Source organism: Balaenoptera acutorostrata, chromosome 8 (assembly GCF_949987535.1).
Source record: "Balaenoptera acutorostrata chromosome 8, mBalAcu1.1, whole genome shotgun sequence".
Lineage (NCBI taxonomy): Eukaryota > Metazoa > Chordata > Mammalia > Artiodactyla > Balaenopteridae > Balaenoptera > Balaenoptera acutorostrata.
In genome coordinates, this window is record NC_080071.1 from 116500825 (window position 1) to 116515538 (window position 14714).

Below are 14714 nucleotides of genomic sequence, written 5' to 3' on the forward strand. Positions count from 1 at the left end.
TATGTATAGTATCATGTCATCCGCAAACAGTGACAGTTTTACTTCTTCTTTTCCAATTTGTATTCCTTTTATTTCTTTTTCTTCTCTGATTGCCGTGGCTAGGACTTCCAGAACTATGTTGAATAATAGTGGTGGCAGTGGACATCCTTGTCTCGTTCCTGATCTTAGAGGAAATGCTTTCAGTTTTTCACCATTGAGAATGATGTTTGCTGTGGGTTTGTCATATATGGCCTTTATTATGTTGAGGTAGGTTCCCTCTATGCCCACTTTCTGGAGAGTTTTTATCATAAATGGGTGTTGAATTTTGTCAAAAGCTTTTTCTGCATCTATTGAGATGATCATATGGTTTTTATTCTTCAATTTGTTAATATGGTGTATCACATTGATTGATTTGCGTATATTGAAGAATCCTTGCATCCCTGGGATAAATCCCACTTGATCGTGGTGTATGATCCTTTTAATGTGTTGTTGGATTCTGTTTGCTAGTATTTTGTTGAGGATTTTTGCATCTATATTCATCAGTGATATTGGTCTGTAATTTTCTTTTTTTGTAGTGTCTTTGTCTGGTTTTGGTATCAGGGTGATGGTGGCCTCATAGAATGAGTTTGGGAGAGTTCCTTCCTCTGCAATTTTTTGGAAGAGTTTGAGAAGGATGGGTGTTAGCTCTTCTCTAAATGTTTGATAGAATTCACCTGTGAAGCCATCTGGTCCTGGACTTTTGTTTGTTGGAAGATTTTTAATCACAGTTTCAATTTCATTACTTGTGATTGGTCTGTTGATATTTTCTGTTTCTTCCTGATTCAGTCTTGGAAGGTTATACCTTTCTAAGAATTTGTCCATTTCTTCCAGGTTGTCCATTTTATTGGCATAAAGTTGCTTGTAGTAGTCTCTTAGGATGTTTTGTATTTCTGCGGTGTCTGTTGTAACTTCTCCTTTTTCATTTCTGATTTTATTGATTTGAGTCCTCTCCCTCTTTTTCTTGATGAGTCTGGCTAATGGCTTATCAATTTTGTTTATCTTCTCAAAGAACCAACTTTTAGTTTTATTGATCTTTGCTATTGTTTTCTTTGTTTCTATTTCATTTATTTCTGCTCTGATCTTTATGATTTCTTTCCTTCTGCTAACTTTGGGTTTTGTTTGTTCTTTCTCTAGTTTCTTCAGGTGTAATCTTAGATTGTTTACTTGAGATTTTTCTTGTTTCTTTAGGTAGGCTTGTATAGCTATAAACTTCCCTCTTAGAACCGCTTTTGCTGCATCCCATAGGTTTTGGGTCGTCGTGTTTTCATTGTCATTTGTCTCTAGGTATTTTTTTATTTCCGGTTTGATTTCTTCAGTGATCTCTTGGTTATTTAGTAACGTATTGTTTAGCCTCCATGTGTTTGTCTTTTTTACGTTTTTTTCCCTGTAATTCATTTCTAATCTCATAGCGTTGTGGTCAGAAAAGATGCTTGATATGATTTCAATTTTCTTAAATTTACTGAGGCTTGATTTGTGACCCAAGATGTGATCTATCCTGGAGAATGTTCCGTGTGCACTTGAGAAGAACGTGTAATCTGCCGTTTTTGGATGGAATGTCCTATATATATCAATTAAATCTATCTGGTCTATTGTGTCATTTAAAGCTTCTGTTTCCTTATTTATTTTCATTTTGGATGATCTGTCCATTGGTGTAAGTGAGGTGTTAAAGTCCCCCACTATTATTGTGTTACTGTCGATCTCCTCTTTTATAGCTGTTAGCAGTTGCCTTATGTATTGAGGTGCTCCTATGTTGGGTGCATATATATTTATAATTGTTATATCTTCTTCTTGGATTGATCCCTGGATCATTATGTAGTGTCCTTCCTTGTCTCTTGTAACATTCTTTATTTTAAAGTCTATTTTATCTGATATGAGTATAGCTACTCCAGCTTTCTTTTGATTTCCATTTGCATGGAATATCTTTTTCCATCCCCTCACTTTCAGTCTGAATGTGTCCCTAGGTCTGAAGTGGGTCTCTTGTAGACAGCATACAGATGGGTCTTGTTTTTGTATCCATTCAGCCAGTCTATGTCTTTTGGTTGGGGCATTTAATCCATTCACGTTTAAGGTAATTATCGATATGTATGTTCCTATGACCATTTTCTTAATTGTTTTGGGTTTGTTTTTGTAGGTCCTTTTCTTCTCTTGTGTTTCCCACTTAGAGAAGTTCCTTTAGCATTTGTTGTAGAGCTGGTTTGGTGGTGCTGAATTCTCTTAGCTTTTGCTTGTCTGTAAAGCTTTTGATTTCTCCATCAAATCTAAATGAGATCCTTGCTGGGTAGAGTAATCTTGGTTGTAGGTTCTTCCCTTTCATCACTTGAAGTATATCGTGCCACTCCCTTCTGGCTTGCAGAGTTTCTGCTGAGAAATCAGCTGTTAACCTTATGGGAGTTCCCTTGTATGTTATTTGTCGTTTTTCCCTTGCTGCTTTCAGTAATTTTTCTTTGTCTTTAATTTTTGCCACTTTGATTACTATGTGTCTCGGCGTGTTTCTCCTTGGGTTTATTCTGTATGGGACTCTCTGCGCTTCCTGGACTTGGGTGGCTATTTCCTTTCCCATGTTAGGGAAGTTTTCGACTATAATCTCTTCAAATATTTTCTCTGGTCCTTTCTCTCTCTCTTCTCCTTCTGGGACCCCTATAATGCGAATGTTGTTGCGTTTAATGTTGTCCCAGAGGTCTCTTAGGCTGTCTTCATTTCTTTTTATTCTTTTTTCTTTAGTCTGTTCCGCAGCAGTGAATTCCACCATTCTGTCTTCCAGGTCACTTATCCGTTCTTCTGCCTCAGTTATTCTGCTATTGATTCCTTCTAGTGTAGTTTTCATTTCAGTTATTGTATTGGTCATCTCTGTTTGTTTGTTCTTTAATTCTTCTAGGTCTTTGTTAATCATTTCTTGCATCTTCTCAATCTTTGCCTCCATTCTTATTCCGAGGTCCTGGATCATCTTCACTATCATTATTCTGAATTCTTTTTCTGGAAGGTTGCCTATCTCCACTTCATTTAGTTGTTTTTCTGGGGTTTTTTCTTGTTCCTTCATCTGGTACATAGCCCTCTGCCTTTTCATCTTCTCTGTCTTTCTGTAACTGTGGTTTTTGGTCCACAGGCTGCAGGATTGTAGTTTTTCTTGCTTCTGTTGTCTGCCCTCTGGTGGTTGAGGCTATCTAAGAGGCTTGATGGGAGGCTCTGGTGGTGGGTAGAGCTGACTGTTGCTGTGGCGGTCAGAGCTCAGTAAAACCTTAATCCACTTGACTGTTGATGGGTGGGGCTGGGTTCCCTCCCTGTTGCTGTGGCGATCAGAGCTGAGTAAAACCTTAATCCACTTGACTGTTGATGGGTGGGGCTGGGTTCCCTCCCTGTTGGTTGTTTTGCCTGAGGCAACCCAACACTGGAGCCTACCCGTGCTCTTTGGTGGGGTTAATGGCAGACTCTGGGAGGGCTCACGCCAAGGAGAACTTCCCAGGACCTCTGCTGCCAGTGTCCTTATCCCCACGGTGAAACAGAGCCACCACTCGCCTCTGCAGGAGACCCCCCAACACCAGCAGGTACGTCTGGTTCAGTCTCCCCCAGGGTCACTGCTCCTTTCCCTGGGTCCCGATGCACACATTACTTTGTGTGTGCCCTCCAAGAGTGGGGTCTCTGTTTCCCCCAGTCCTGTCACAGTCCTGCAATCAATTCCCACTAGACTTCAAAGTCTGATTCTCTAGGAATTCCTCCTCCCTTTGCCGGACCCCCAGGTTGGGAAGCCTGACGTGGGGCTCAGAACCTTCACTCCAGTGGGTGGACTTCTGTGGTATAAGTGTTCGCCAGTCTGTGAGTCACCCACCCAGCAGTTATGGGATTTGATTTTACTCTGATTGAGCCCCTCCTACCGTCTCACTGTGGCTTCTCCTCTGTCCTTGGACGTGGGGTATCCTCCTTGGTGAAGTCCAGGGTCTTCCTGTCAATGATTGTCCAGCAGCCAGTTGTGATTCTGGTGCTCTCGCAAGAGGGAGTGAGAGCACGTCCTTCTACTCCGCCATCTTGGTTAATCTCCACAGTGAGTGATTTTTAAAGAACAAGTTAATTTACAATGGCCAGGACATGGAAGCAACCTAAGTGTCCATTGACAGATGAATGGATAAAGAAGATGTGGCACATATATACAATGGAATATTACTCAGCCGTGAAAAGAAACGAAATTGAGTTATTTGTAGTGAGGTGGATGGACCTAGAGTCTGTCAGACAGAGTGAAGTAAGTCAGAAAGAGAAAAACAAATACCGTATGCTAACACATATATATGGAATCTAAAAAAATGGTTCTGAAAGAACCTAGGGGCAGGACAGGAATAAAGACACAGACATAGAGAATGGACTTGAGGACACAGGGAGGGGGAAGGGTAAGCTGGGATGAAGTGAGAGAGTGGCATTGACATATATACACTACCAAATGTAAAATAGATAGCTAGTGGGAAGCAGCCGCATAGCACAGAGAGATCAGCTCGGTGCTTTGTGACCACGTAGAGGGGTGGGATAGGGAGGGTGGGAGGGAGGAAGACCCAAGAGGGAGGAGAGATGGGGATATATGTATATGTATAGCTGATTCACTTTGTTATACAGCAAAAACTAACACAACAGTGTAAAGCAATTGTACTCCGATAAAGATGTTAAAAAAAAAAAAAAGAACAAGTTCCATGGACATTTCAAAAAAGAAGATAAACGGATGTCTAATAAGCTCTTGTAAAGGTGCTCAACATCATTCATTAGGGAAAGGAACATTAAAATCTCAGTGAAATACCGCTCACCCCCACTAGAATGGCTCTAATCAAAGAGACTAACAAAACCAAATGTTGGTGAAGATACAGAGCAACCAAAATTTCCACACATTGGTGTGGGAGTGTCAAATGATATAACCACTTTGGAAAAAGATTTGGCAGTTCCGTACAAAGTTAATCACTTACTCTGCAGTGCAGCAGTTCCACTCCTAGGTATTTGCCCAAGAGACATGAAAACATGTCTGTGCAGACTTGTACAAGTACGTTTATAACAACCTTATTTTCTTACAACAGCCCAAACTGGACAGTGACCCAAATGTCCACCATCAGGAGGTTGGATAAAAAAATTGTAGTATTCTTGACAACTCAGCAATAAAAATGAACAGAGCAAAGCACTGGCATACAGCAACATGGAGGCATCTCCACGTCGTGTTAAGCGAAAAGCAAACCAGACACAAAAAGAAGACACGATTCTAATTTCATGAAATCCAACTGTAGGCCACTAAGCTACAATGTTAGCACTCAGATTGTGGTGTGAATGAGATATGGAATTGACTGAAAAGGAGCTTGAGGGAACTTCCAAGGAAATGGAAATACTCATCTCTTTGGGTCATGGTTACATGAACTTTTACAATTGTTAGATTTCATCAAACCCAACACTAAAGATGTGTATTTTATTTTACGTTAATTATATCTCAGGTTTTTAAAAGAATTATAAAATGCACACATATATACATGTGTAAGCACACATACATAAAACCAAGACTGAAAAGATACACACCAAAATGTTAGAAGTAATGGAATTACCAGGGTGGTCTCTAACTTCCCCTTTATAATTCTCTATTTCCACATTTTTTTACAAAGCCAATAACTTCAATAAACTAGAAAAATAAAGCACGTTATAAAAAAACAAACTGAAACAGTGTGTGGGTTGAAACAGTATGTGGCAATGTAGCCTACCAGGAGGGGTCTCTGGCTGTTGCTGACTACAGTCTCATCTCTGTATGTGCAAAGAATGCTGCTCCCTAGGCCTGCACTTAACTCTGACTTCTTTGCAGCTGCTTTTTATACATCTTCACGCTTAAAATTGCATCTCTGATCTCAGTGCTAAACCTCCATGTCATATCTTCCCTTCAGCTACTGTTTGGGATAGGGCAAGTATGTCGTGGGTGTATTCTGCCAGGGAGCTGCCCAAGCACCCCAAAAGTGTTCATCAGAAAAGAGCCCCACAGAGTGGCAGGAGGTTCACGCCTCGCTTCTCTCTGTTAGGAAACTGTCAGGAGAAGCACTGTATGATTTCCTGAAGATGCTGTCCTAGCAGCTACCCATAACCCTGCTCCAGACACTGAATGTGCTACGTTTGGGGACTTACGGTTAAAATAAAATGAGGATATAACAAATGAGAACATTATTCTCCAGGACAAGGCTTTTGCAGTCAGCATTTATGAAGCCCTTTCCATGGGATGACTTTTAGGCACTCATGCGTGAAAGAAAATAATTGGAGGATCTCCATCTTGACTCTCCTGCACTTGTTGATTTAGGAGGGGGTTGCTTGCTCATGAGTAACACTGAGGAACTATGTCAGTCTTTCTAAGCAAGTTTACATTATAAATATTGTTAAAGACTTTCATTTAAAGAGAGCTTAAGTACAGACCCAAGACCTAGAATGTAAATATACCCATTGATTAAGCCTAGAAAAATGTTTGTATGAGGATATGTATATGTATAAATGCATATGTTTATAGTAATTAATAATGAATTTGGAGAGATAGAGAGCTTCATGTTTTCCCAAGGTTTTTTCCATCCCCTGAAATGTAACTTCTGTTAATTTTTAATCATCAGAGAAAAGTGTGGATTTTAGCATCTCAAGTGGGCGTAATGAGTTATTATAGTTACTTTGGGGGATTTTGCATAGAATGTTAAGGTTTACAGAGCTGTTCTCTCCATGCTAACCTGTCTACCCAGCTCCTACCACTTAACCTCCTTCATAACCATTGTTTTTAGTCCTTAGTCCTTTCAGAAGTTTACCCCAGCTCTTTAAAGGCTAGATGGAGGCTTTTAATTCTTTTACAAAAATATGTCAATACCTACACTATTTTATTCTACTAAACATGTTTCCCCGTCTCATCCTGAGACAGTTGAGAAAACTGAGAAGTACTTCATACCCGAGGAAAACGTAAAAATCGTTTTTTATCAACTTTCAGGAGATGCCAGATACCCGTTACTTGGACAGCCCCTGCAGTACAACCCTCCTGCTGTTCTGCACGGACACATTCCAGCCCAACAGGTGTGAGATCCAGCTGTCTGACCTCCTGGGCTTTGTTGGCAGAGCATGATGCTTCTGTTGCTGGGAGTGTGGAGTGACCTGGCCCCCGAGTTGGCACCGCACTAAGGAGAACTGTGTGCCTGGGCCAGTGGATGTCTTGGTGTTGCCCTGGCCTGTCCGAGAGCAGAGTGAGGGAGAAGGTGGTGGGCTGCTTGGCGGAGCAGGGGTCCCTGAGCGCAGTCCAGATATTGGGGGGCGGTGGAGGCCATTGGGCGCTCTCACTTACAAAAGACTGTTCGGCAAGTGACTGGTGATAGTGACAGGCCAAAGTGCCACTGCCGCCGAGGCAGAATTCAGAGGGCCTGGAACTGGGTTTTTTTCTGCTGAAGTAGAAAACCCAGACCGAGTATGGTTATGCGTTAAGCGGTCTAACAATTGCAGTCACATTTTGCAGCATCATTAACCTTATTATTAATGTTTGTGGATTTTCAGGGTCAGTCTGGCAACAGGCATGGAAACCGAGGAAGGAAACAAGCTAAAAAAGCTGCATCCACCGACCTTGGTGCAGGAGAAGCAGGTGTGTCCCCAAGCGGCATCCGGATGTGGTTCTACAAACTGCTGGCCTGACAGTCTGTAAAACTGCCACCCCACAGAAACGGGTTTTCCTCTTCTAGAGTCCTGAACAAAGCCTTAGAAAATTATGCCATCTATAATGTAGGGTTCTTGAACGTGTTCTTTTGATTCTGTCTCATTTCAGAATTTGAGAGTACTGAGGTACAGGTGGGTTTAGGAGGGGTGAAGGGACCAAAGGGATTCAAAAGAGATGTGAGGGAGGAGCAGGTAGAATGAAACGCGTTGCCTCTGTATTCTTTGAGAAAGGAAATAGTCCTTACACCCTTTAGGCGATAGACTGAATGAACAAATACATTGCCTTCCTATGGCAGGGTGTTTTCAAGTCGGTACCTTAACTCGCTTTTCAACAGCCTTGGGGGCGTTAGGGCAGGTGCTCTTTTCAAGATCCTGTGCAGTTTTACAATGGGAATTCAAAGTTCAGGAAACTGTGTGCCCAGGATCACACACCTAGTTTGGAGACGCCACTGCACAGGCTGCGTTTTGCACGTGAGGCTGCCAGTGTGGCCGCCTGAGGAGTAGGTAGGAAGTGTTTAGAAGACGGCCGTAACACGTATAACTCTGTGGATTTGAATGGTTTCAGAAAATTGTGTTCATTTTCCTGTGTCATATTTGGGTCTGCGATACTTTTTGCCCACCTGTGGGTAACAGGGGTTATTAATTGTACACCTTTTCCATTCTAGTTGTTGGGAAGGTCTTGGAAATTACTGAACTACCAGATGGAATAACTCGCGTGGAAGCCGAGAAGCTTTTTGGGGAACTTTTTAAAATTGGCGCCAAGATCCGGTGGCTCCGGGACCCCCAGTCCCAGCCGCGTCGTCACCCCCTCTGCTGTGGCAGCGGGGACAGCACTGTCAACCCCGAACGCTCTAAACCCAGTGACTTGGCCTCCACGTACACTGTCTTAGCCACATTCCCCTCCATCTCCGCCGCGCAGAATGCTCTGAAGAAACAGATTAACTCGGTTAACAAGTTTAAGCTGAGAACAAGCAAGAAGCACTATGACTTTCACATTTTGGAAAGGGCAAGTTCTCAGTAACAGCCCCCTTGGACCCATGGCCTTTGTGATTCCCCCGTCCTCGCCCATCTTTAACTGGCTTGGTATTTGGAGCTTCTGTTAACATGATAGAGACTCCTAGGATGTGTGGTCGTGGTGTTAACAACTTCTGAAGACAGGCCGGTGATCCAGCAAAGGGGGGAAGATACACATTTCACCCCAAATGACTGTAGGAATCCACATCGGAATGATACAGAGTTAGCAGCTTTTTCTGAGGAAGTGCTGTTCAACTGCCTCCTAACTTTTATAGTTATTTTGTTTTATATTTCTGAGTTCTTGTATCAGATCCAAAGCTCTATTGTACAGCAAATTATTCTTCAAAATGATTACAAACAGTTGCAACCTGTATTTCTTTTTTTGCAGCCAGCACAGTGTGACCCAACATAGAATTTGGGGGAAAAAGAATGCAGGAGTGTAATAACCAAGTCACAACCATGCACGGTCTTTGGGGGGCTGGAGGGTGACTAAGGAGACCCCACAAATAGAAAATTACTCTTCCCCTGTATCTCTAAACACAGACACAATTTCCAGAAAATACAGAACTCCCTCGTAGGGTCCTTTCCTTATTCACTTAGGTCGTATGAATATTAAGGGTAAAGTAAATTATGTTCTTAATGCCTCTTAATCAAACCATTTAGGTTCAAAGGGGAATAGGAGTCATTCTAGGCAGGAAAATACGTCCACTTTTTTTCTACATCTCCCTCCAATAATTAAATGCCACTTATTTTCATTGCCTTCCTTGTGGATTTTTTTGTCACCTGAGGAAATGCATTTGATGAGTGCTGGAAACTTCTTCAAGTGGTTTAGAATGTGTTTTCATTGTTGGCAGCGGATCACTGGACATCAAAGATTCATTGCACTTATGAACAAGGAACCTTTTTTTCAATTCGCAAGGCTGTACAATGTGTGCTGATGCAAGCCTTTTTCAGTTCAAGAGAATAAATGTTTACAAATGTATACCCACTTTGTCTTTTGTAAATTAAAATCATGTTTTTCAATGAGAGTCAGTGTTGAAGACTTAACCTGTCTTGAAGATTTCAATTTCAGACTTAAGGAAGATTTCAGACTTAAACCGCCTCGTTTTACAAATATTCTACAAAGCATCACTTTCTCTGTGGGAGTGTTTCTTGTGGGTATGACTCATGTCATTTCGTTCTCTCATAAGTTAATTCCAGTCAATTGTAGACAATTTTGAGTATGAACAAACTTATAGTCAGAAAATAGAACATGAAAATAGGAACAAATAAAATAGAACATTTCATCTACAATGAAAATAGAACATTATGTTGGGTTAGGTAAAGAATTTGTGTTTTTAGCTGGTATTTTGAGCACCCAGTTGTCCTGTTTAGCTCAAATACTTTATAGAAAGCTTTCACCATTTGTTAGCCCAGCAAAGTCGAACCACTGAGAAACCCAAAGTAGGGGTCGGAGGCGGGGCGGTCTGCCATCAGCAACTTGCCTGGAGCCTGACTGGCTTCCAGCCCAGACTAGGGGTTTACTTTGCAACTCAAGAGCAGTAGGTGTTAACCAGGCTCCGGTGCAGATGTTCACTCCTTCTAGAGCATTTGCAAAGCCCTACTTTGTCCCAAGGAATCCCGGACCTCCCCACAAGCTGGTGCATTCCAATCATGAATATTGTGCTCCTGGGAGAAGTGGGAGCTGCCTTTAAACCATGTCAGATTAAGGAGCCATATACAGAGAAAGAAGAGTGAGGACTGAAAATCACTCACTTTTGAGGACTGGTGAATTTAATTTTTGACTGTAGAGAGTCAGAGATGGAGAGGACATGTAATTAGGGCCAACATTGCAGCAAGAATTATTATTTAATCACATTTAATCATGGGGGTGGAAACAAAACTACAATCCTATGGTCTATTTCAATTCTCTGAAAATTCTCTTTAACTTTTGCAGTAGTAAGCCTGGTAAACCTACGTAAGGTTTTTTTTTTGGACTTTTATAAGATCTATTCTCTTAGCAACTTTCAAATATACAACACAGTATTAATGACTAGTCATCATGCTGTACGTTAAACCTAAAGTTTTGCTCTAGACCCTTGGTTTACCCTGGAGGAGTTGAAGACTGTCCCGAGGAAAGCAGAGCAAGGCTACTGTGCAGTCATCTCTTGCCCTCCACCCCTATCCCCTGACAGTCACATGGGAATACTGTCGAAATCGCCCCACCACCACACACGTTACAAAAATATGCACGCATTCCCTACACTATATTCTCCTGTTTTGATCTTCTAAACTCTGATCTCACCTATAGAAAAACGATGGGAGGAGGAAGCACACACAGGAGGCATTTAAAGGTGTGATTTGGCCCATACTCTCAACCTTCCTAAAGGCAGCTTCAGATGTCCCACAGTCCTGGCTGTGGGTTTTCCCAGAGCACTGACCATATTTAGGGGCAGGTAGTACTTCTACCAGTAAGATGAGTTCTTCTTACCTGTGCCAATATTAGCAGCTCCAGCAGCCCCTTGGGGGATGATAGAGGGTATTTAATAATTTTGTGGGCATTTCTGCTACCTTATGTATTAGAAAACTGAGAATATGGCTTACAGGTTTTTTTTTTTGGTTTTTTTGGCCGTGCTGGGTCTTCGTTGCTGTGTGCGGGCTTTCTCGAGTTGCGGCGAACGGGGGCTACTCTTTGTTGCGGTGCTTGGGCTTCTCATTGCGGTGGCTTCTCTTGTGGAGCACAGGCTCTAGGTGCACAGGCTTCAGTAGGTGCAGCACGTGGGCTCAGCAGTTGTGGCTCGTGGGCTCTAGAGTGCGGGCTCCGTAGTTGTGGTGCACGGACTTAGTTGCTCTGCGGCATGTGGGATCCTCCCGGCCCAGGGCTCGAACCGGGGAAGTCCTGGCTTACGGGTTTTTAAGCCTTTGGTCCACAAAGAACATGGATATATTGGGTATGTTTTTGTGAATCTGGAGTACAAAGTGTGTTTGCCAACAGTAATTAAAAAGAATTAGCTTGTCATCTGAGCTGACAACAAAGTAGGGATCTGAACCCTCCCCCAAGCTAAGAAATTGGTTATTTTTTTTTTTTTATTCCACCAGGGAGGGACCTGTGACCTGTGAATAGTGTGGAAACCTACAGGTCTCAGTAGAGCCCACAGTGCCAGAGTGGCTTGGGAAGAGTCAAGCCAGCACATCCACAGCTACCTCGGGAAGCAGAGAGTTGGGTTCTCCACGTCATCAGCAGCAGAAAAAATGCGAGTGTAAGACCAGCAGTGGCCAGCCACAGGGCCTGTGTGAAGGTGGCCAGATCCCTGCATTCCCAGCCTCCTGCCTGCCCAGCAGGTAATGACATGTGGTATGTATTGTCTTTAAAGGCAATGAGCACAGATTCTATCTTCTACTAGTGACCAGTGTTGCGCTAGCGTGAAGGTGGCAGGGTTCAAAGCTGGCCCTGTGTTGCTTGGAATTCTCACAGCCTTTATGAGCTGAGCTGATGCTAAAAGAGAACCAGAGACTTAGGTGCACACATTCAGCCTGTAGAGAAACAGGCAGATACAGCAGCCCTTTTTAATCTACCCCCATGGCCACATGTGCTCGGGCTGCATTTTGCATATGTGTAAGTCATTTTCCCCTTTAGTGTCTACACTTGGATTCATTTTGGTTTGATTTCACCAGCATAAAAGTATTGGAGGAGTGTAAGGAAAAGACTGTAGGACCTTCTAATCAGAAAACTGAAGATGTTGGTTCTTTGCAGGGGGAAGCATTGAAATAGATAAATCATCAGCTACATTAGCCACCCCCCCCCAAAAAAATAAACAAAACAAAACACAGCGCTGTTTCAGTTCTCTCTTGCTGCTTAACAAATCACCCAAATTTAGTGGTTTAAAGCACCAGTCCTATGGGTCAGGCTCAGCGAGGACAGCTTGACTCTTCTCCACCTGCTGTCAGCTGAGCGAGGCTGGAAGTTCCAAACTGGACTCACATGCCTGGGCTCCATGCCTTAGTTCCCCAGGTGGACGCTCTCTTCTCGATGTATCTCATCCCCCAAGGCATCTCTGTCCACGTAGCTTTCTCCAGCGTCATGGCCTGGACTTGATAAATAAGTCACCATGCTGTACATTGAATCCCCAGAACTTACTCATCTTACAGCTGGAAGTTTGTACCCTGTGACCTCCTTTCCCCCATTCCTCCCAACCCCACTCCTGGCAACCACCAATCTATTCTCCGTTTCTATAAATTCAGGGGTTTTTTAGATTCTACATCTCTACATGTAAGATCAGACAGTATTTGTCTTTCTCTGACCTACCACGCTTAGCATAACGCCCTTAAGGTTCATTCATGTTGTTGCAGACGGCAGGATTTCTTTCTTTTTCTATGACGGAATAATTAAAGGCCTCTTAAAACCTGGTCTTGTAAGCAGACAGGGTACGGGGTCCCTGGAGAAAGACAACCAGCATGGCTTTCTTGACATAAGAGAAGCCATTTTGGCCTAAGCCATTTTTGATGTAAGCCTGGCCAAAATGCTTGCCCTTGAACAGGTCTCAGTGATAACGATCTTAAGGGAACAAAAGAACAAACTGTTATCAGGCAAGAGAAGTAACAATAGCAAAGATAATAAATCAGTAAAGACTCCCAGTTCTATTTCAATGGTAAAGATAAGCCTGAGCACTTTATTGAGCTGTCTTGCAGAATTTCAACCCCCCTGTCCAGCCCTTAACCACTAGATCAACTGGAACCTAAGAGATGTTGCATAAACAAAGGAAAAACAGTCAAGAAACAATAGTTCAGGGACTTCCCTGGTGGCGCAGTGGATAAGAATCCGCCTGCCAATGCAGGGGACACGGGTTCGATCCCTGGTCCAGGAAGAGCCCACATCCCACGGAGCAACTAAGCCTGTGCACCACAACTACTGAGCCTGCACTCTACAGCCCGCGAGCCACAGCTACTGAGCCCGCGAGCCACAACTACTGAAGCCCACACGCCTAGAGCCCGTGCTCCGCAACAAGAGAAGCCACAGCAAGGAGAAGCCCGCGCACCACAATGCAGAGTAGCCCCCCCTCGCCACAACTAGAGAAAGCCCGCTCGCGTCTGCTCACAGCAAGAAACCCAACGTAGCCAAAAATAAAATTAAATCTTTAAAAAGAAAAGAGAAAAAGAAAGAATAGTTCAGTGATAAAACAGAGTCCTATTTCCTCTTCAAGGGATGTACATAGCAATCCGAAACATATCTTTGAGTTCTGCAGGAGGTAAGGCTCCCACCCAGGTGGAGAATGGAATGATGATGTTGACCTTTCCTGACCTTCATGACTTCAGTCAGCTAAAGCGTGGACTCAGTCAACCTTTGCCCCAGTTCTGTGTGTGCTGAATTCTTCTCTGCACAAGCCCTTTCATGAATATGTATGTACCCTTAGCTTAAAACGTACCCAATTTTGCTGTTTGGGGAGACACTGCTTTGGGAAAGATCCCTGGTGTTCTCTTTACTTGCTGCAATAATAAATCCTTCCTTCTCCCAGTCTTTGGCTTGGTTGTGTCTTTTGGCTGGACACCCACCAAGAGGCAAACCCAGTTTTGGGGTAACAGTCTTGGAGTCCCAGATGTCATTTTAAAAAGTCATAGGGTTGGGACTTCCCTGGTGGTGCAGTGGTTAAGACTCTGTGCTCCCAACGCAGGGGGCCTGGGTTCGATCCCTGGTCAGAGAACTAGATCCCACATGCATGCCGCAACTAAGAGTTTGCATGCCACAACTAAGGAGGCAGCGAGCCGCAACTAAGACCTGACACAACCAAATAAAGTCATAGGGTCAACTCACAGCAGAGGAAATAAACCCTACCTCTTGATGAGAGAAGCGACAAAAAGGCATGTAGGATGGAAGATAATGGTTGCAGTCATCTTTGGAAACAATTTACCACAAGCACAAATACCCAATAAAAATCCCCATTGAGGGACTTCCCTGGCCATCCGGTGGTTAAGGTTTCACGCTTCCACTGCACGGGGCACGGGTTCCATCCACGGTCAGGGAACTAAGATCCCGCAAGCCA

At 43.3% G+C, this 14714-nt stretch overlaps 1 protein-coding gene across 13 annotated transcripts in view; it reads left to right on the forward strand.

The window, feature by feature from the left end:
- The window catches only part of R3HDM1 (R3H domain containing 1), a 197991-nt gene extending 188266 nt beyond the window's left edge, over nucleotides 1-9725 (forward strand). For all 13 annotated transcript variants that reach the window (XM_057551221.1, XM_057551226.1, XM_057551227.1 and 10 more), the window contains 3 exons: nucleotides 6974-7056; nucleotides 7528-7612; nucleotides 8349-9725. In XM_057551221.1, coding sequence (XP_057407204.1) covers nucleotides 6974-7056; nucleotides 7528-7612; nucleotides 8349-8704 — 524 coding nt within the window. In that variant the 3' untranslated portion in view covers nucleotides 8705-9725. The remainder of the gene's footprint in view (nucleotides 1-6973; nucleotides 7057-7527; nucleotides 7613-8348) is intronic.
- The last annotated feature ends 4989 nt before the right edge of the window (nucleotides 9726-14714 follow it).